Source organism: Juglans microcarpa x Juglans regia, chromosome 3S, assembly GCF_004785595.1.
Source record: "Juglans microcarpa x Juglans regia isolate MS1-56 chromosome 3S, Jm3101_v1.0, whole genome shotgun sequence".
Taxonomy (NCBI): domain Eukaryota; kingdom Viridiplantae; phylum Streptophyta; class Magnoliopsida; order Fagales; family Juglandaceae; genus Juglans; species Juglans microcarpa x Juglans regia.
In genome coordinates, this window is record NC_054599.1 from 25,198,233 (window position 1) to 25,220,598 (window position 22,366).

Sequence of the window (22,366 nt, forward strand, 5' to 3'; positions counted from 1 at the left end):
TATGAATTCTCCGAACAAGCTTGAGAGATTCAAGTGAAAGGGAGAGATAAAGATACATAAAGTGGAAGGGGGTTTTTTCCTTGAATATTAGGCTGAGCACAGGAGGGACTATCCGGTAGTGTTCGTCAGCTGTTTAGTTCACATCGGTCCTAGTAACAAAAACGAAACATGAGTAAAGATGTCAAATGGTGTAATTGAAGAGTGTTTGATAATTCTTTACGGATTTTTGTCAAAAGCTTTGGAACTGGCACATACCTATTCTGGCCATTAATTCTACAGTTTGGTTTAAAATGGGAAAAAAGAACTAGCAAACGATGTATGGATTTCAAAGTAACTTATCTTATTAAATAATTGAAGGCTGTAAGCTGTGAAAGCGTTTGGAGTGGAGCGTAAATTGACATATCTTGATTATGAAGAAAGAGAAAACAACTGAAGAATGACTGTAATACAAGCTGTGCCATGATTCACAATCTAACTAGTGGAACTGAAATAGCTGTTCTAGCGTGAAAGATTAATGTCGCATTGTCATGCGTCAACCATTTACAGTATAAAATAAAAAGAGAAGTATATGCTGTCACATTAATTACGATTTTTTTTTCAGGGCACACCCATGCAACATCTAACGCGGCTTATAAAGGAAATAAAGAAAAATAGAAAAAAAAAAAGCATATCAAATTTGATGTTTAAAGTCGATATTATGGTGAATAAATGCGAGAAGAAAGAAAACACAGGAAAGAAAATTAAAAAGGAACTGCTTGAAAGTTGGAAGGTCATAAACTTCAAATGAAAGAAGAAAAATAGAACACAGAGAGGAGAGCGAGAGAGACAGGAGAGAGACCGAGAGGACCGAGATGCCGGGGATCACAGTACGCGTGAACTTTGAATGAGTCAACACTGACAAAAATTGAACTGATCTTAGACGTTATCATGATAATCTTCCAGATTTGGCATTATACCATAGCGGCATTTAATTCGTAAGAATTCCGTAATTTGTTTTAAAGAGAGATAAAAAGTGATAGAGACAAACAGTCCCACATTTGAACGTTTTCTTGGCACGATTTATGACTTTGGCACTGAGTCAAGAAGGAGAGTTAGCGTTTATATCGGGCTTTCGAAACGAACCCATTTTTATTCATTGATCAAAGATCAATGGGTATGGCCTTGATTTTCATCTTCCTCTTTCTCTTAAGCTCTATCTCATCTTCTTGTAAGTACCTTTTCTATGGCTTTTTTAAACTTGATTCTCCATTCAATTTTTATCTTTGCATTACTTGATCTTTTGGGGTCAATTTGATGGAAGTTCAGATGGGTATGATTCACTGGACCCTGATGCCATATAACGATTACATGGGATCTCATGCTCGACAATGGTAACACGTATGATGTAAGTTCTTCATTTTGTTTTTAATGGTGTAATCCTATTTTTATTTATCTGTATTTATGCCACTTATCTGACACTCTCTGGGTTTTGATTATTCGAGGGCCATCCTCATCAGAAATGATCATTGATCTTAGTTAGGGCATACTAACGAAAGATTCTCGTTTGGATAGTGAGATGAGATGATTTTAAATTAGTTGAATAAAATATTGTTAGAATATTAATTTTTAATATTATTGTTGTTTTGAGATTTGAAAAAGTTAATTATTTATTATATTTTGTGTGAGAATTTGAAAAAATTTATAATAATGAGATGAATTTTTTAAGTCCAAACGGTATCTTCATACTTGTCTGTTTACATTCTAAACTAATAAAATTGAACAGCTGATAACTTAGGATGCAAAGTCCTAAGATTTTTTTAAAATCAATAAAAAAATAATATGAATTTTCTTATTTTTTTATTATTTTTTTTTTTTTTTGTAAGTTCCATTTTTGGCGTGAACGTTGTAAATGAGAATACTTGTTTGTCATGACCTTTCGATCGGTTTCAGAATATTTGTGTTTTATCTCAAGAAGAAAACGAGAATTCTTATTTGTCTATTTATTTGCTTGGAATGTTAGAAGGAACCAATTCCGACATGCATGTTGTGCTCTTTCCGGTTGACTTCTATTCAATCACTGCATCTCGCATCATTTTTCGAAGGGCATGCATTACAATCTTTTACAATTCCGACATGCATGTTGTGATTGGATATAGTTTGCTGGAGAGAGGAGCGGTGCCTGCATGCATGGCTGCCTCCTAATATTGTACAGTTTATAATATTGATTTTAATAAATACAGTCTCAAAATGTTTCGAAAAAGATAATGATACTCTGTCCTCTTATGTGTATCCTAAACTATAAATTTTAGCAGTAGTTGCAGTATCTACCATTGTTGCATTCAACAAAGTGCACCAACATATTAACATAATCATGCATTTTGGTTCAGATATTGTCAAATTTTAGTTTGTTCTCCATATCTGTGTAAATGTTGCAGTTAAGGGTATCACTCTACAACTTCCAACTATTTCGACATGTGGAACGGCCTGGTTGGAAACTGAGCTGGACATGGAAAGGGGACGAGGCAATATGGGATATGTGGGGAGCAGAGGCAACCCAGCAAGGAAACTGCTCCAGATTTAGGGGTCAATTTCTTCCTCATTGCTGTGAGAAGCAGCCAGTGATTGTTGATCTCATGCCAGGAGCACGTTATAACAAGCAGTTTTCCAAATGCTGCAAGGAGGGTTGCTCTCCTCCATGACACAAGACTCTAGCATGTCTGTTGCCGCTTTTCGGATGAATGTTAATAAAGCTTCTGCGGGCAACATTAGTGGAGACAGCAGCTTCATGCCCATGAATTTCAACCTTGGTCTTCCTGGTTATACATGTGGAGACCCGTTTCAGGTTCCACCAACCATGTTCAAAGAGGATGGAAGCCGTCGATGGACACAAGCTCTTGGTTCGTATTTAGGTTCTTTCTAAAAATATTTGCTGTGCTAAGCCTTTTTGATCTTCTGCCTTTGGTGAAAATTATCAGCATGATAACTGAGTTTGGAATCCAATCACCTCAATTCTTACACTTCCCAGTCAGTCACTCCTGCCACCATCTCAAAGTACGCCTAAAGACAGAAAAGAATTCTGATCTAAATTCTGGGAGGATTTTCAATTCCAAGCCTGATATATACATCTCATTCTTGTTGTATAACTTGTCATCACTATCATATTTATTATTTTTCAAAGAAAACAAGGAAAATTCAAGCAATATATGTTGATTAATGAATATGTAGTTTTTTTTTTTTTTTTTTCTTCGTCTTTGTTTTTTCCTTAAGAAGTAAATTTGAAACTGCTGTTTACATGATGTGATCAGATCGAATGGTGTAATATTGATTCTTTTACTTTATGTTTTGACATAATCGTAGAGACGTGGAATGTAACCTGTATATACTCGCAATTTCAAGCATCACCTGCTCCAAAATGTTGTGTTTCCTTGTCTGCATTCTACAACAGTACCATTGTTCCTTGCCCCCAGTGCAGCTGTAATTGTCAAGGATTGGCTGGAGGAAAATGTGTAAAGTAAGACTTATTTGCTCTCTCTCTCTCTCTCTCTCTCTCTTAGTCATTCTTATGTCCACCCATATGCTACATCTTTTTCTTCCTCAATTTTCAAATTATCTGTTGTTGTTTTTCTTTCCTAAAAATTGCAGGTCTGGCGAAACTCCTTCCTTGTTGGAACAACCACATGCAAATGAAGAAGACCCACAACCTTTGGTGAGGTGCTCTCCCCACATGTGCCCAATACAGGTGCATTGGCATGTGAAAAACAGTTACAGAGAGTATTGGCGTGTCAAGATCACCATCACAAATCTAAATTTTGTTAAAAACTATTCCATGTGGAACTTGGTGGTGCTCCACCCCAACCTGGGAAATGTCACTCAGGTTTTCAGTTTCAACTACCACCCCCTTAACTCGTATGCATACATAAGTAAGTTCAGATTTATTAATGAGGCAGCCTCTCTGTTCTTTCTGCTCTTTCTTTTAGTATTACTTTTTAAAAAAAAAAAAAAAAAAAAAATTCCGATACTAAAAGTAAGCTTGTCAATACATTTTAATCAGATGACACCGGAATGCTTTGGGGGATTCAGTATTACAATGACATGTTACTGCAATCGGGACCAAGTGGAAATGTACAAACCGAGATGCTACTGCACAAAGTTCCGGGGATTTTCACTTTTAGAGAAGGATGGACTTTTCCAAGAAGAATTTCCTTCAACGGTGATGAATGTGTCATGCCCCCTCCAGATCAATACCCTAGGCTCCCAAACACAGCTCATACTCATAGTGCTACACCAACGCTTTCCATACTCTCTTTCTCGTTGTTGTTGTTGCTTACAGTAGTGCTCTGAGAAGTCTCTGAAAGCATTCGAGATTACAGCTCAGTTTTGAATACCCAACTCATTTCTTAGTGCTGCAGCTCATAATTTTGAGGACGCAAAAATGAGATACAAACTGGGTTAAACCTATACAATTCGGCTGGTTTGGATAGTAGATGAGATGAGATGAGATATTTTAAATAAAAATTAAAAATTAAATAAAATATTATTAAAGATATTATTTTTAATATTATTATTATTTAGAGATTTAAAAAATTAAATTGTTTATTATATTATGTAAAAATTTGAAAATAATTGTAATGATAAAATGAGATGAATCAGATATCCGCTTAGCATAAAAACAGGACTTTTCCAGGATTACTCACTGTCCAACTTTTCTAGATCTTATATTTTATAGCTTAAAATTTATATTCATTAAAAAAAAAAAAAACGTTTTTAGATTGTTTTGTTCCTCATGATTCCTTTTCGTTTACCAGCTAGACTGCTTTAGCGGTAACCAAACAAAACTATATTTTTAATTTCTTCCTTCTTACTTCCCAAGCGCAGACTCCATCTCGCATTGAAGAAAAGAAAAAATGGAAAATGCAGGATCCAGCGGGGAATGAAACTAATAAATTAAATAGTTTTTATGGAAGGGCCCACCTTTTGGCCGGTGGGGGGTGTGGATGTAAGAATTGACAACCAGGTACATGTGCATTCAAGAAATTAAATTTCTCACCGTACCAAAAACAAAACCCAATAATAAACATGGGTTTCATTAAAAACATTTTACAAGTACGCATTATCTTGCTATGATTGGTGTACATCCAAACTGCCTAAAGATCTCTGCACGGGGTTCAACTCAACAAATGTGGAATTCTCAATGGGCAACAAATGGAGAAAAGACTTCAATGGATTAATGTTCTAAGAAACATACAGACTGACACATCAAATCTGTTTTGAGTTACCACCTCCGATAAGTCACCTGCCAGAAATGAATAATTTTCTGGCAATGACTACCAGGTGCACATGAAGATATCAAGTTAACAGGTGTAAAAAATGGAATGAAATCGCAAGAATCTGGCAGAGAGAGGGCATCAGTTATTTCGCACAAGGGAAACGGCAAATTTGGTCACAGACAGGGCAATGCCAATCGAGGAGGGAAACATACACAGCTCTTGACAGATCACAACCTATATGCGAAGTGGACCCGTTACAGGGTCACTGCCTGAATTGGCTTCCTTGTGTTTCAAAGAGAGGTTAGCAATTGGGAAGCTAGGTCTCTGCTGTTCGTGCGTCGATGGCTAGAAGATGGCTTCTGTTGCTGTTGCTGTAGATGCTGCTGCTGATACAAGGCTCGTAGCCTCCCAATCTCTCTCTCAAATACTTCCTGCTCCACTGAAGATAGCATTACATATTTTAGTCTCTTTCCATCATTACCAGAATGAATGTATGAATGCAAATATTTGATGTCCAGGACATAGCAAATCCGTGATCTTCTCGATTCATTTTAGTCTATCAATCTTTTAATCTCCTGGTGGTGTAATTGAAACAATGCTGATATGGTGGTACAAAATTTACCAGCAAATTTCAGAAAGATCCGATGCATCCAAAAGGATACCTATGCTCTCAGTATACATTTTTTAAGGACTGCTTGTTTTGTGGATCATGTTTAGGAACAGAATCTACTAGCTGTGGATTTAGAATGCAACTTATAACCAATAAAAGGTAACATAGCATGTCTATCAATAATCTTATTTTAAAAATAAAAATAAAAATAAAAAATTCATCCAACGTGGCTATTTATAACTAAGCATGTATTTAAAACTGATCTATGTAGCCAAGCAATAAATGAGACAGATAAAAAGATGGAATAGCAAAATCTTAATTGTCAAGGATAGAAGCTTACAGTATTTTATGACCTGCTCCTGAGCTAGACTTTCTAACCGTTGTTTGAGGGCTTTGTTCTCCATGCTCAGAATAAGATTCTGCTGATTGAGAAATTCAAGTTCAGCTGAAACTTCACACCCTTCTGCCTGTGAAGTACACATGAAATTAATGTTTGAGCTTTTTTTTTTTGTACAGCATAAATTCAACTTATTTAACACCAAATCAATCTTATGTAGTATTTCAACTTCTGCCATTGCTTGCCTGCAAAGCTTGTATGTTCCTTTCAAGCTCAGCTATGTATTGAAGCTTCCGGACCCGTGAACGTTGAGCGAATTGCCTGCAACAAATAGCATTTCACATGTAGTGATAAATGAATCCCCTCCAGAACACGGCAACCTTTCCTCTCTTCTACAATTTTATCCTATAATTACCAATCTGAATATAAATACCAGTAGCACAAAAATCATGTAGGTGTATGGACACATCTGAACCAACATAATTGTCATATTTAAGAGAGAGAGAGAGAGAGAGAGAGAGAGAGAGAGAGAGAGAGAGAGAGAATGTCAAAAGATAAAAAAACTCAACCACTACAGACCCTCTAAGAGCCTCATAGGATAAACTAACCTCAAACCTCCCTTTATTAGAAAGCCTTCAACACATTATTTTCACCTCAAAATGATGAAAGACTAGAATGCAATAGATTGAAAAAGGTGTCAATTGACTCAGCTCACGGATATAATATTCCACTATAGCGTTTATCATGTTATACATTTTTTTTTATCGATAAACAAGATTTTATTAAGCATGAAATAGATGTTTATCACGTTATACATCAACAGCAACAACAAGAAATAAAATATAAACAACAATTAAAACTGGATACATACTGCTTAGCACGTTTTGTATCCGTCTCGGAAGCAGAAGCCTTAGCATGAGAACCATCCCTTCTTTCAGAAAAAGCTTTTGCATCTTGTGAACCGTATTCAACTTGGTCCTGCTTCTCACTTTCTGTAGATTGAAACCTATCAGCTTCCTGTAGTAAACATGATGATCCTGAACTCCGGCGAACGGTGTTATCCCTGATAGAATGGCTGCTTGGGTTAGTCACAGCATTGTAAGATGGTTCCCATGCCCTATTATTCTGCTTTGCCAAGTTGAAGTCCACATATAATGAAGCATGCTGCACATCTTTGTGATGCTCAAAGTCTTCAGATCCCCAAGAAGGTACAGAAATCAAATTCTTATATTTGTACTCATCCTGAGCTACATAATCTAAGTTAGAAACATGTGCTGCGTCAATGTAAGCAAAGGAATCACTTGATGAGCGCCTATGACCTCCTCTGCGAATAGGTGTTTCCGGTTCATTGAGAAGATCATCAAGCCAAGAAGGTTGCTCCTCTAAGAGAAGATTCTCGGATGAAGTTCGTTGGTGGTGTACATTTCCCTCTCTAGGCTTCTGAATGGATTTTGATCCAACTGCATTACTAGGGAAATCAGCATATGGTGGGGAAACACTGGGAAATGGACTTTTAGGAGGAAGTAGAGCATGCTTTCCAGAGCACATAAAATTTCTAATACTTGATGACCCCTTGGAACTTGCCATAGCGTAAGTACCAGATCCTGTCAAACAATATGGCATGAAATGACAAAAAAAAAAAAAAGAACAAATATAATAGTTAATGAATACACAAAAAAAAAAAAAAAGGGAACAAAAATGCCAAATAATTTTTTGCAAAACCATCTTATTCAATAAATTGTCTGCAATAAGGATCTTCAACAAACAAGGTACAGTAGAACAACCAAAAGGTCCAAAAAACACTGTCAACACTTCAACATTACATAATATAGTTTTGATCGGAGCATTACATACTAAAGTCCAATAGTTCCTTTTTTTCCTAGGTAATAATGTCGTAGAATAACTCACTTACCCAAACCCTTAGCTTCTCCCAGCTAGCTAGGTTACTTTTATTTTTGACAGGCACCGGGTGACTGAGAACAAAGTTTTGACTAATCCCGGGAGTGCATAGGCCCTCGGTAAGGAGGTTCCCGCAAATGTCCCAGCTAGCTAGGTTATTATTGCCTACTAGATGGGACTCTTCAAAATGAGGAAAATTATTTAAGAATATGAGAAAAGAACAGAGACATGCACTAGCAATCATGCCTGACCACCATATCTGAGTCCGCATGACACAACAAGACATTCAAGAAACTGAAAAAAAAAATCATTTACACATGCAGTCTATACGCCACTATGTGTCTAAAAACGTTTTGGCAACTACAGATCGAACATGCCAAAAGATCCACTACTCTATTATACAGAATCGATACACTCCTAACAAACCACAAGTAGCATTCCATAAAGCACAGTGCTACCTCACAATAGAGCAAGAGATGATCAACCGTTTCCCAACTTGTCTTACACATGTAGCACCAATCCAACACCGACACTGTTATGTGCATCTCCCGGGTGCCACACAATGGAGGCCCAGATCGGCCGCCATAGTGGCTCTGCAAGCCACCTTTCTGTTGGCCTGATTCTGGGCAACCACATGGCTCTCTAATAGAATGGGAAAACTCTCCCGAGCCCCTCCAAATATTTTTACAAAGGCTGGCCTCATACAAGAAATTTGCCTTAAGAGAACACAACCCACACCACTCACAACCAACCGCCAAAGTCTCTATTTCAAAAACATACCTTCATAAACATATTCCAACAAGGCTCGGTTGAACAGAATAAGGTTTCTAACACGTAATCCTCAGTGATAACATACCTTGGACCAATTTACCAAATGAAACCTAAGCTCTTCATTCATATCTCCTCACAAAAGAAACTCCTCTGTAACCTTTCTAACTGATCATCAATGCCCACCGGAAGAGGAAAAAGCGAACAACAACGATATGTATAAATCCTCAGACACCATGTGCTACTAATTGAGAATAAAGCCCCAGCTTTCTGTTTGGCAGACAATAAAACAAGAAAAGACGAAAATAAATGTTGGATCCTAAATCCTTAGCTAAAGAGACCAATTGCGCCAGGCTCCGTTCATTTAAGATTTTGCTTTCTTTCTCAGGTCCCAAACAATTAAAAATATAAAGAATATAAAATTTCAGCTTCTTGGCAACCAAACAGAACACAAGTAGAGAAAGACAATGACACGGCTCCTAAATTTAAAGATTTAGCCAAACGAAAATGTCGCAATGTATGAGATTAAAAATCAAACGAAAGATAATTGGGAACTGATTCAATGGAAACGGAAACGGATTCGGTTCTCGGAAGCATAAAAGGATTCAAGGAATGCGGTTTTTTTTTTTTTTTTCCAAATACAAAAGGCCTACCCTTTGGAACGAAGGATCGAGATCTCGAATTGAGAATTCGGAAAGGGTTGTGGGAATGAAATCGTAGCTAGCTTTCTCCGTCCTAGGGTTTATTTTATGTTTCCCTCTCTGGAAGAATCTCTCTCTCTCTCTCTCTAGTTTCTCACTCTTGTTGTGGAACTGTGGCCCTGTGGGAGGTTTGAAGGATAGGCTGGCATCGATAAAATATAGAATGTAAACGAAAGATAATAAAAATTAAAAAGGAAAAAGGAAAATATCAAAAAGACCTTCACAGATTGGCCCCCAATCATCTCTCTTGTATCGTTCATACCATAACGTACCTTTTGCCCCTTTGTAACTGCCTCCTCTTAATGTACAAGTCAATCACATTAATTAATATAAATAAAGTATCTGTATTTTCAATTTTTTTTTATAATAATTCTCCATCTTACGGTTAGCATTATTTTTATAAATAAAAAAATATTTACAATCGTGAATCATATAATCGTTGTGTAATCGTTTTGAAAAAAATGAATAAAATATGAGATCTATATAAAAAATATTAATTTTTTAATAATAGACCCCACTCATTTTTAAAATGATTACACGACATTTATACACTTCACAATTATATACAGAACTACTCTTTTTATAAATTAGTTTGTTGATAATTTAATCATTCCAATCATTTTGTTAATATTTAATAAATTATTTAAAAAATCGCATTAATGTTGATAAATACGTGTCACTTCCTCTCACACAACGCATGTAAAAGGAAAAAAATAGATATATAGTGAAATATCAATTTAAAAGGAAAAATTATTTTTATTAGTTACTATTTATTACTTCATACTCCACATCTTATGAAAAATACCTCTACATCCTATAAAAAATATCTATATACTTTATGAAAAATATCTCTACACTTTATAAAAAAAAAAAACTACAAATCTAGAATATAGAAGTGAATAGTGACTGGAATTACTCATTTAAAAGATTACCAAACCAATGAAGTACTAGTTGACATAGTTTGATGACTGATCCAACATCCCTCCACCAATGAGATTTTCTATATTATTTAGAAACGAAAATAAAGACAGGAACAATAATTGCCCAAGTTCAAGTAGAAGGATAGGATCCACAACTATTGCCACTATTTTATCCATTTATTTTTAAAATTATCATATTCTAATTGTTCTATTTAGGAGTTGAGAAGCGAGAATTGCAATTTGCACGCAAAGCAAAGCAGCAAGTTGCAGTCTTGCAGATACCAAAAAAAAAAGTGGGATTTTATTAAAAGATGTGGAGAAAGAGAGTGAGAGAGACATAAAGGTGCCAAGATTGGGACAACCAACTAAGTGCAGATTTGGACAACCAACTCCATGCATAAAGTGAACAAGAAGCCAACAAATTCCAGATGTGTATTCTCAAATATGTACCCCAAGATCGACCCCACACAAAACAATGACTATGACATACATGTTCGAAGCTTCCCACCTAGGAAGGTAAAGAGAGAGATTCTTTTATTCTTTACCGAATATTTTGCCATCTATCTTTCTTTTTTTTTTTTTTTTTTTTTTTGGAGGAAATTTCAAATTACAAACCTCCATTTTAAAAGTTAAGGATTATATCGATCAGGCCACCTACCTTGACAATAATTTTGCCATCTAAAGAGTTAAATTTACCAATTTCTTTCAAATTCTTGGAAAGATGTTTGCATTTATGAAGTGATGAACATGCTGGTTAATTCAAATCATTCTAGCCACTAAGAATGCCTCCTAGCACCCAAAAGTGAAAAAAAAGGGGCCTGGCTTTGCAACAATGGCATAGGCCGCAAAGGAGCTTCAGCTTTGCAACAAAAGAACCCTGGAAAAAGTCGATCTACCCGTATATCAACTGATCAACACCCACTAAAAGAAATAAAGTACACAGATCTAGCAATTCCACTTTCTAGCTTTTACGATCGCTTAAACTACTTTAGTATAGAGCTACGCTGTACAGACAACATGGAAGGAAATTGCCAATAAAATCTTAATCACCAAAGTCTAGCACAGAAAATCTATCAGCAGTCCGCCAGGAATTACTATCCAGTTTGGTATGCAAACCTTCCCTTTTGAGTGTCACCTCTCTCTATTATACCTAAAATATAATTTGATTATGCTGACAAAATATGTAAAAAGTTCGATTTCCAGAAGAAATGCTGGAAGTCATTTTCATGCAATGACACTAAAGGTCAGAAACTGCCAACACAATCATATTGACTATATTCGGACCTGTCAACGTAAGATGAAATAAATGATGTGATCTCTGGCTATAGGACATTGATCATAATCACCTATGTATCCTCCAAAAGAAGTCCGAAGTAGATTTTATAGCAACTCTTATCATATACAAAGAAAGAAAGTCAAGAGGAAGTTGCATCAGCCACATCAAATATACCCTTTTAGTTTTTATGTATCCTTGCATGTATCGAAAGAAATTTGATACTGGCTCCCAACTATGGAATGTCACTTGAATGACTTCCTTTAATAGGACCCAGAAATAAGATTGTCAAGATGGTGATGTTCAAATATTAAAAACTTGAGTGAATATGATAGAAGGTGGACTATGAACCAAGCAACTTCTTCCATCTGGCATATCCTAAAACAAGCAGGAATAGCAACAAACAACCGGCTGAAGTGCCTCCGACAAAGAACCCAAATATCCCGTCCATTTTGTACAATGGACAAGGGATGTTCATACCAAACAGCCCGGCTATCAAGGTTTCAGCAGCAATAGCAAATGATGCAATGGTCAATGTCAACTGAAGTTGAATAAGTTCATTCCGCTGGTTGTCAAGCTGGATGTTGACATAGTCTTCTGTGTCATCAATATACTCCCGAACCTGCAAACCCAGAAAAAAAAGTAAGGGAGAGATCAAGTAAATTTCAAATAGATGATCTATATATAAACAAAGTTATGCTCGACACATGCTGGCGTGTTAGCACACCACTTGTTGTGGGACCCATTACAACCCTAAAAAAGCCAAAACACCAATCATTTTTTAACATAGCTGATGTGGAAAAGCCTTCCACATCAGCGGTGTGTTGGGTGTGTAAAAAATGAGGCTTGTGAATAGATTTTTTCTAATAAATAAGTAAGATTCACAGTTAAATGAATAAAAAACTCCTTGATAGATCAACATACATCCCATTCTATACTGGCTCCTTCGCAAAACCATACTTGCGCACCCATAAGATAATTTTGTACAAACTATAAAATAATTACAACATCCTCTCCTGAACCCAACTTTTTAAGATATTATAAGAACCCACTACACCATCAAAATAGTCATCACAACCATGACTTCGGGCCTAAAGATTTATCTTTAGTCAGCACAAAACAGTTAAAACACGAAAAAAGTAGCCCTTTTGATCAAACACCTGTTACTATCTAGCCCCATATAAGAAATAAGTTTTGATAATTCATTTTATCATGTTAATGTACAAAAGCTTAGCACAAAGCCCTTATGCATCAATTCCTAGTGCATGGCATCAAAAGGAGATAAAATGTTCTATTAACAAATAGGTATCTAACGGGTTAATCTACTCTCCCCATTCTTCTCCAATTTGAATTGTTTCAAACATGGATTTCCGTGTGGTCCCAAAGCTTCTATTAGCTCCAGATTTGTCAAAGTCAAACTCTCACAAGGTCTGAAATCATCCAAATACCCAAATGGGTAATGCGTAAAGAATCAAATAACAGCGCTACATTACATTTATCTATCAAATACTAGATCAAATTTGACAAAGTAACAAAGCATGCCTTTGATACATTAAGTTTAAAATACATGACATATACCAGTGCAATGGTCCAAAAGGGAAATACTCACAGACAATATCTTGTTACGAGTTCCATCCAGCTGCATAAAATAAGCTTCAAGCAACATCTCCAGATCCTCTACATCATCATCATTCTGAAAGTTGCTAGTCACTAAACTTCCGCTTCTGGTAGAACTAAGTCGACGAAGACGAGGAGAAGCAGTAACTATGCTATTCGAAGCCACAGCCCCAAGTAAAGCCTCGGATTGCTGATTCTGGATCCACTTCCTAGTCAGATACAAATGTGCCATATCTTCGCTATCATCTAAAAGATGTTCAATTTCATCCCTTACCTGACATTAGATGGAATGTTCTCCTCGTTATAGATGATATGTCACAAAAATATGAGAAATAGAAAAAATCATAAACATCTATAAGGAGATATATACTTGTTTCAAATACAAATATTTCTCCATGTAGAGATAAAATCGACATATAGCTAGATAAATACATATAGAAAGAGACATCTAGACAGAGAAAAAAACAGAGGAGATAACATTTTTTATGATACCTCACATCAACTAATGTTTCACTAATAATTTATTCTTGAAAAATGAATGTTAATCAACAAGAATACCTTTTGAACACGTGCAAGCAGACGGGTAAGATTGCTTTTCAGACTCCTCACGTGTTCAAGATTCTTGGTGCTAACATTCCTGGCCAGTTCATCCAACACAGGGTAAGCATTTCTCTCAAGGTCTGCCACACTGGAATCCAAATATGTACAGACAACCTCTAATGCAATCTCCAGAACCTGAAACTCGAAAGGAAGCTCACACTGCAAACCTTCAGTGGCTTCTGGAACAGGTAACCATTGTCTGCCTGTAGAAACACGCATTCCATTATCTTGTTCATCTCTGTGGCCTGCCGCATGGGATGGGCTTCTATGAGGAAGTTGTTGTCTTAATTGATCCACAAATGGAAGAACCTCCTGACGAAGAGGATCAAGCAACAGCACTTCTTCAGCCATAACTATAGCCTTTATAAACTCTAAATTGACAACCATGGCTTTCTCCCTAGCTGCAAGGAAACATAAGATGATTTAGTTCATTTTCATCGTCAGAATCACCCACTACAAAAGCTAGCAGCAACCAGAAGGCAGAGACTTCTCAAAGATAACTTTGATAACAACTGCAACAGAGTTTATCAATTTAGTAGCACAAAATTTGGTTTAAACATCTAAAAAGCAAAGAAAGCATTATTGCATCCGAAATTCATATTAAGCGAGAAGATAGATGTTGATGATCAGTAATAGATTAAAGTAAAGTTGGTTCTTGCGTGCATCCGGTAAGACAATTGCATATATTTGTCGAATGCACTGAAACTCATTCATTTCCTTTTTATAAGAAAAAGGAACAAAGCACAATGAAACTCGTTCATTTCAACAAGGATATGTCCTTAACAGATGATAAGAAATTCATATAACCAAAGCATTCCCACACATGGAAACTAGCCTGCACAACTGCGTAAAGTTCTATTTTCTGAAGAAAAAAAAATGGTAAACAGACCCTTTCCAAATCTGCACGCCAACATTTCCAAGAAGATATTTTTTACAAGTAAAAAGACAAATTTTTTTAAAAGGTTAAGTTAAACAAGCACGCTTCCATATCTTTGATGTTACCATATCAATTAAATTTATAGCTAGAGCAATCGTAAAAATGGACAACTGATAAACAGATTCAAAAACTTCATATTTTATAAAATTTATCATACAAAGAATATTGAAATTACCAAGGATACTTGAGGAATGTGAGAAGACAGGGCCAAGGATCCTCAAATCCCTAGCGGGAATAGCGGCACGCCGAATGATGGCGCTCTTGTCCAACTCAACCAGCTCGGACCGGCCCGACTGGTCGAATCTCATCCACAGCTTCGCTCCCCCGGTCTTCTTCTTCCCCTTCCCTACACTTGCTCCTATCAAGTTGCTGTTGTTGTTCGGAGGCGATCCGGCTCCTCCTACCGGCGGAGACGGAGACTCCGTAGACCTCTTCAAGCGGCGCCACCCGGTGGTCCGGGGAGATGAGGCGGCCTTTTTGCCCATAATTCGTTACAAGACGCTTTTTTTTCCTGCGTGATACGAACGAAGACGTAACCGAGGAAGATACCCGCCGCCGGGGGGAGGGGCTATCCCCGTCGCTCGCCACGAGCCACCCGGAGGAGCTATCGATTTTCGTGTATAAAAATTGGATTTGGGCCTGTGGCCGTGGGTATTAGGTGAAGGTAAAAATGGTCTGAGTGGCCTGCGTCTCCACTTCCTCCTCTTCTTCTCCCTCTCCTTCTTCTGCCATAAACGCCGCCCTAGATTTCACACCTTTCTGACAGTTTTGTTCTCTTAATAAGAGAATAAAAAAAGGTTAATAATAATAATAATTAGGTAAAGAAAGTATTCGGCCTCCAATGGGGAAGTAATTTATATAGTCGTTTTAATTCATCTCGTTCGTCGTTTTCTTAACAGGTGCAGGTAAGTTATTGGCGTATATGACAGATGTTAGATATAATTATAAAAAATAAAAAATAAGAATTTAATAAAGAAGTTATTTTTATAAATTAATTTGTAAAAATAATACTATTTCATTAAAATATTCTTATTTTATCATATATATATATTGTAGGTATCATTACATATTATGAATTGTATAAACGTAACACATTCTTTTTAAAATGATTGGAATTTATTATTAAAAACTTAAATTTTTATATAAATTTTATATTTATTAATTAATCAGCATGACATGCAGATAGTATCCCTCTAAAAAGTTATTCGCGATAGATTATTGCCCAGCAAAGTGACAAATAATTCTGTACTATAAGCAATAAGTAGTAATAACAATAATATCACCAATGGCTCTGATACCAAAGGCGTATATCCCAGGTATAATATAATAGAACAGTAATGTATTAATAGAAATTAAAGGCGGTAAGACCGGCCATATGCATGATGGCAAAGTAGGCAGGCGGTATAACCGACCATATGCATGAGGAAATAAAAACTAAAGAAAAGAGATATGAAATAAACTTCTTCATTAAAAATATAATACTTACAAGGAGACTAATTCTCAAAAGAGTTGGGAGCTGAAGACATGAGGGAAGGACGATTGAAGATTTACAGAGAGAGGAGGACAGGACTAAGGAGGACAGGACTTGGACTGGAGAGGTTTGGACGAGAGAGGAAGGGATCAGATTAGAACTCTGAATGCCCTTCTTGCCTCGTGAACCCCTTTATATAGACACTAAAACAGTAACTTTAATAATACATGAACAGTACCAGCCGTTATAAGAACAGTATTAGCCGACGCTAAAGACAAACACAGTACCGGCCGACATTAAAGACAAGAACAGTGTCAGCCGACACTAAAAACAAACATAATACAGAACACGTAATCCAATCACGAAATCCAGTACTATGAGCATAATAAAAATCCATCGTAAATATCAGGAAAATAAGATAGAAATATCAATAGCAATAAAATAAGCAATAAGTAGTAATAACAATAATATTTACACATTTTATAATTACAAAATTCATTCTTAATTCAAATCAGTTGAATATTATATTGATGAAATATTTAATATAGAAGTTAGACTACAATAAAAATAAATATTAAATATTAAATATTAAATTGTAGTGCTGATCCAATTTCCACCAGACCCATGATTATTAATGGGTGGAGTTATTTTATCCGGATTACACAATTCATATTATTTAAATAGTACAATTGGTCCGTAAAATTTACAAAATATATGTTTGGTTGATTTCGATCCTCCATTTACGAGGAATTCAATTTTTGGTCCGGTCTCGAGGTTTGTAATTTTTGGACAAGATCCAACCGGATTGAAACCGATCGAACTATATATATATTTAAAATATTATATATATAACATTATTTTATATAATGACTGTACAAGTTAATTATATAATTTTTATTTAATATATCATCATTGATCATATAAAATGTTAAATAATATATGCTATCAATTAATAATATATCATAAATCATATAATAATTTATGTCATTATATATAGATACATTATACATCCATACATACTTTACTATTTTCTCTTAATTAAAATAACTAGGTAATTTTTTATGAGATACCTAAGTTGCAAGCATACATTAATAATCTATGGACAATGAAGTTATTTAATATTTATTAACTATATATGATATATAAAATATTAGAATTTTAATTTTTAATATATGCCATTATTAATGATTATGAATACTAAAGTCTAAGTTATAACCATTGCCATCATAAATATACTTATAATTAATAATTTTTTTAACTACATAATCTACATTAAAATATTTATTAATTTATCTGCCAAAAAAAAAAGATGAAACAATTTTTGCTTGGTATTGGATCGGATTGAATGGTTCTAGTCGAGTCTGATCCATATGGGAGTTCGGTCTGGTCCAGGGTGTGAGAATCCTGGACCAAAGGGGTTTGGTCCGATCCAAAAAGCCCCCTATGGACTGACCAACCAAATCGAATTCACTCATAAGTAAGATTTAATTTGTAAGATTCAAATTTTAAAATTTATTTTTAAAATTAAATTATATCATATAAAAAATTTATCAAGTGTGCTATACATATCGTCTTAAAAAGATAATTTTTCTAATAATTCACTAATGAATATTTTGTTTTAAAAAAATACTTGTAAAATTTTAAGATATGCATATCTCGTACACTCATTTTTAAAAAATGGTCAAATTTGAGATCGATAAAAAAATTATGATATGTCAATTTTTAATAACAAGTGTGTGAGATTTACACATTATAAGATTGTATTTAGTTAATCTTTTATTTTAATGAATATTAATTTAAATTTGTTTGTATTGAAACGTGAAATACCTGGGATATTTTTCTCTTATAAGTAAGCTGGGCCAACTTCAAAATGCCCCAAAACAGACCCAAAATATCAGAGATTCAGAGACAGCCCTATAGTAAACAGTCCGACTCGTTTTCATTAGGGCAAAATAAAGCCATCTCTTGCCCCCCTCAGAATGTTATTATGAGAGACGGACACTGAAAACTCTCAATCCCGATCAACTGAAAAGCCCTACAAAGGGCAAAGTCTCAATCTCTCTCCCTCTCGATTTCTCTCAAGGTATGTTTGTTGTAGTTTACTTTTTCATTCTCTCTTTGGTCTTGTTGTTTTTGTTGTTGTTGTTGTTCTTCTTCTTCTTCGTTTTCCCTTCCCCTTTTTTGTCCAGTTAATCCACCCTGTGGGCGGCGGACCCCGATGCATGCAAAATACATATGACCAGAAATATGGAATGGAATCTACCAAATAGAGAATCAGATTGTTTTTATTTAGTTTATGTTTGATCTTAACTGGCTGTGTTTTTTACTTGAATTTTTTTATTAGATATTCTCAAATAATGCATATTCTTTCCCTAAAATTTCATCGATTGTCTTTTTTTTTATTGTGATTTTTTTATTCAACAGCGACGGTTTGACCTTTTGTCCAATATTGCTATGTGCACATGCATATATGCTAGGTGCTAAGAATGCTAGTCTTAATCTTTTTAGGGTTTTTTTTTTTTCAATCCTCAATATAAACTTTCATTGCTCAATGATCCTTGGTAGGATCACAAGTTTCATAAATCCATCGGTTGGATTTTCTAATGGACATGCCTTACACTTTTTGTTGCTCAGTACTTACCCCCCTCAAACTCATGCCTTACGCCACCAATATATTTTCATGTTCTCGTAACTACTAAACTACACAAGTATTATTTTCTCTGCACTATAGTAGCTTATGCATCATGTATTTTATGTGCTAAGCGGGAAAAGTTTTGATTGATAAACTTTCTTTCTATTGCAGTTGGACTTTGTTTAATTTCTGATTAAACGAGGTACGGTTCTGAACTGAAGTGTAGCTAGTCCCACATATCGATATTGGCTTTTTTGACAGTCATGGCTGTCTGTACGAAGTTTCGGTTGATTTCATACACAGAAGAGATTGTAGATGGACAGCCAATCTATGTCTATTCGAATTGCCTTCCTGTCAAGGCTCCAAGGTACGAACCTGCTGGGCATGCTTTCCATGCTGCTGCTCTCAGGCTCCTTGGTTGTGAGGAGAAAGAGGCAGATGATGATGATCAAAAGGTAGTCGATGATAAGGGCCAGACATATGTGCCATCATCTGATTCATATAGCAGCAAAGGGAAAAAGAAATCTGGTGCTGGAGCGAAGCAACAAGATCACTATGCATTATTGGGTTTGAGCCATTTAAGATATCTTGCCACTGAGGAGCAGATAAGAAAAAGCTACCGTGAGACTGCTCTGAAGCATCATCCTGACAAACAGGCTGCTCTTCTTCTTGCTGAGGAAACAGAAGACGCAAAACAAGCAAGGAAGGATGAAATAGAAAACCATTTTAAGTCCATCCAGGAAGCATATGAGGTGTTAATGGATCCTGTCAGGAGAAGAATATATGACTCGACAGATGAGTTTGATGATGACATTCCCACTGACTGTGCCCCACAGGACTTCTTCAAGGTGTTCGGTCCAGCTTTTTTGAGAAACGGGAGGTGGTCTGTTAACCAACCAATCCCATTTTTAGGTGATGAGAATACTCTGTTAAAAGAAGTGGATAGTTTCTATAACTTTTGGTATAGCTTTAAAAGTTGGAGAGAATTCCCACATGCTGATGAGTTTGATTTGGAGCAAGCTGAGTCTCGTGACCATAAGCGGTGGATGGAGAGGCAGAATGCAAAACTCTCAGAAAAGGCTAGGAAGGAAGAATGTACACGGATACGTGTACTTGTTGACAATGCCTATAAAAGAGACCCAAGAATACTGAGGAGAAAGGAAGAGGAGAGAGCTGAGAAGCAGAGGAAAAAAGAGGCTAAGTTTCTTGCAAAGAAGTTGCAGGAGGAAGAAGCTGCTAGGATAGCTGAAGAGGAGAGACGTCAGAAAGAGGAGGAGGAAAGACGAGCTGCAGAAGTGGCTTCACAGCAAAAGAAGGAGAAAGAGAAGGAGAAGAAACTCCTACGCAAAGAAAGGGCTCGTCTTAGAACACTTTCAAGGCCTGTTGTATCACAGCATTTGCTTGATCTTTCAGAGGATGATGTTGAAAGTCTTTGTATGTCACTTGATATCAAGCAGCTAAGGACTTTATGCGACATGATGGAGGGGAAAGAAGGAATGGAGCTTGCAAAAGTTCTCAGAGATGCAGATGGATATAAAAATGATTCCGAGGGTAAGAAAGAACATGGACAAACTCAACAGCAGAATGGTACAGTAGGGTCCAACGGTAATGTCTCATTAAACAGTTTTGAGAAGAAGGAGAAACCTTGGAGCAAAGAAGAAATTGAGCTTTTGAAAAAGGGTATGCAGAAGTATCCCAAAGGAATATCTCGTAGGTGGGAGGTTGTTTCAGAATACATTGGAACAGGTAGATCTGTGGAAGAGATTCTGAAGGCAACCAAAACGGTTCTTCTCCAGAAGCCTGATGCTGCCAAAGCATTTGATTCATTTATTGAGAAGAGAAAACCTGCACCGGCCATTGCATCTCCACTTACAACTAGAGAGGAAATAGAAGGGGTATCGACAAGTCAGGGTTCTGAAAGCAGTGCTCTAAAGAACAATAGTTTGGAAGGGTCTTTAACCAGAAGCTCAAACAACCAGAATGCTTCTGATTCAACTGCGGCAAATGGGGTTTCGTCTAGTTCAGAGCAAGATGTGTGGTCTGCTGTACAAGAAAGGGCACTGGTTCAGGCTTTAAAAACCTTCCCAAAGGAAGCCAATCAGCGTTGGGAACGAGTTGCAGCAGCGGTGCCTGGGAAGACTGTGAACCAGTGCAAGAAGAAATTTACATTGCTGAAGGAGAGCTTTAGAAACAAGAAAAATGCAGTATAATTGGTTGGGTTTTGTCTGAGGGTGCATAAAAATTGAAAAGGCGCATGAGGGAAATGTTTTTGGGTACCTATCTCATATTTAGTTCTTCCATGGTAGGCAACATTCAAGCTACGCTGTACTTGACATAAATTTCTTCATCAGGTTTCAATCCTGATTTTGTTCCTATGCCATATAGGCTTTATAGTTAATATTTTTTTGAATGGGAGAGTTCAAGATGGCAAGAGTTGTTCCAACTTCCAAATCCTCTTGATCCACCGTTGAAGTTTATTTTTGTTGATGGGGATCTATTTTATGCTCTCGTGTTTTCAGACCATACTTCATAATAATAGAATATGGATTCACGGTGTTGTACTGAGAGAGCAGAGCAGGTCTAGTTTTGATATATAATAGAGAGGAATAGTAATAACAATAATTTATATGAATATCAGTCGATGGTGTTTTGTGGTGGAAATATGATACTGTGTTTTTTTTTTTTTTTTTTTTTTTCTTCTTTTGGCGAGAATGTCTACAAGAATTAAGACTGTTTGGTAAGTCAAGTAATCTCAACTACCTAACTACTATTTACAAACAATTTATTAACAGCTCATCTAAGATCATAAGATTGATTACTTTTTTGAGGGTGCTATTCTGATCAAAAGGATATCTATTATCTATTATATCAAAGATAATTGAAGTGGTGGACAGGGTAGCGTTTTTATAGAATAATTTTCAGAACGAAAATGTCAAGAACACTGGTACGAAGACCGCTCTAGGTTTGTATTTACCCAGATTTTCAAATCATCTAAATGAATATTTGTTTAGACGGTCTGGTAAATGCGGAGATATGATTTGAGTAACATTATTGTAATTTTAGTAACATTTTCCTTTATAGTTAAGATACTTTCCTTTCTAGCTAGATATATACATAACCGTGTAAATACTTGTATAGATATTAGGCGCTGGAAATCTGTCATCTATTGTGTAAAATCCCTTCTATATAATGAAAGCAATCCAATTTGACAAAAACAGGCCCTCGTTTCGATTTCAAAGCCCTGATCTAATTCGATAATAATACGAGGTGGGGGGGGGGGGGGGGGGGGGGGGGGTTTTGGGGTGGGGAATGAATAACAGGCATCTCGACTCTTGAGTGTCTATCTATCGAACTC

The 22,366-nt window shown here is 36.1% G+C and overlaps 4 protein-coding genes across 5 annotated transcripts; 2 read left to right on the forward strand and 2 right to left on the reverse strand.

Annotated features, from left to right (window-relative positions):
* The first annotated feature begins 835 nt into the window (after positions 1–835).
* LOC121258346 (COBRA-like protein 6) lies at positions 836–4,513 on the forward strand. The gene is given in 8 exon segments (XM_041159848.1): positions 836–1,207; positions 1,306–1,326; positions 1,329–1,384; positions 2,415–2,652; positions 2,655–2,876; positions 3,337–3,490; positions 3,622–3,899; positions 4,031–4,513. Coding segments are annotated over 8 exon segments (1,317 nt in total). The 5' UTR covers positions 836–1,149; the 3' UTR covers positions 4,321–4,513.
* Positions 4,514–5,004: 491 nt separating this feature from the next.
* Positions 5,005–9,720, reverse strand: LOC121258365 (uncharacterized protein At4g06598-like). 2 transcript variants are annotated; one of them, XM_041159870.1, is made up of 5 exons: positions 9,514–9,720; positions 7,065–7,797; positions 6,439–6,514; positions 6,197–6,323; positions 5,005–5,685 (listed from the first exon to the last, which is right to left on the reverse strand). In XM_041159870.1, exons 2-5 carry the CDS (start codon positions 7,778–7,780, stop codon positions 5,537–5,539), a joined length of 1,068 nt encoding a protein of 355 aa, XP_041015804.1. In that variant the 5' UTR covers positions 7,781–7,797; positions 9,514–9,720; the 3' UTR covers positions 5,005–5,536. The 2 variants fall into 2 exon arrangements, with proteins under 2 accessions (XP_041015804.1, XP_041015806.1); XM_041159872.1 differs by lacking the exon at positions 9,514–9,720 and adding an exon at positions 8,551–9,499.
* Positions 9,721–11,832: 2,112 nt separating this feature from the next.
* LOC121258347 (magnesium transporter MRS2-4) lies at positions 11,833–15,725 on the reverse strand. The gene is made up of 4 exons (XM_041159849.1): positions 15,084–15,725; positions 13,930–14,372; positions 13,364–13,645; positions 11,833–12,376 (listed from the first exon to the last, which is right to left on the reverse strand). The coding sequence occupies exons 1-4, from the start codon at positions 15,391–15,393 to the stop codon at positions 12,098–12,100; spliced, it is 1,314 nt and encodes a 437-aa protein (XP_041015783.1). The 5' UTR covers positions 15,394–15,725; the 3' UTR covers positions 11,833–12,097.
* A 2,536-nt stretch (positions 15,726–18,261) lies between these two features.
* Positions 18,262–21,576, forward strand: LOC121258329 (dnaJ homolog subfamily C member 2-like). Its single transcript, XM_041159817.1, has 2 exons — positions 18,262–18,462; positions 19,183–21,576. The coding sequence occupies exon 2, from the start codon at positions 19,275–19,277 to the stop codon at positions 21,219–21,221; it is 1,947 nt and encodes a 648-aa protein (XP_041015751.1). The 5' UTR covers positions 18,262–18,462; positions 19,183–19,274; the 3' UTR covers positions 21,222–21,576.
* The last annotated feature ends 790 nt before the right edge of the window (positions 21,577–22,366 follow it).

Coding starts and splice junctions, on each gene's coding strand:
- LOC121258365 (XM_041159870.1), bottom strand. CDS start 7,780: ATGGCAAGTTCCAAGGGGTCATCAAGTATTAGAAATTTTATGTGCTCT. Junction 6,324..6,438: donor GGAACATACAAGCTTTGCAG/GCAAGCAATGGC, acceptor TGTACTTCACAG/GCAGAAGGGTGTGAAGTTTC. Junction 5,686..6,196: donor GGAGCAGGTCATAAAATACT/GTAAGCTTCTAT, acceptor TGCTATCTTCAG/TGGAGCAGGAAGTATTTGAG.
- LOC121258347 (XM_041159849.1), bottom strand. CDS start 15,393: ATGGGCAAAAAGGCCGCCTCATCTCCCCGGACCACCGGGTGGCGCCGC. Junction 14,373..15,083: donor ACATTCCTCAAGTATCCTTG/GTAATTTCAATA, acceptor GTTTCCTTGCAG/CTAGGGAGAAAGCCATGGTT. Junction 13,646..13,929: donor TGCTTGCACGTGTTCAAAAG/GTATTCTTGTTG, acceptor ATCTAATGTCAG/GTAAGGGATGAAATTGAACA.
- LOC121258329 (XM_041159817.1), top strand. CDS start 19,275: ATGGCTGTCTGTACGAAGTTTCGGTTGATTTCATACACAGAAGAGATT.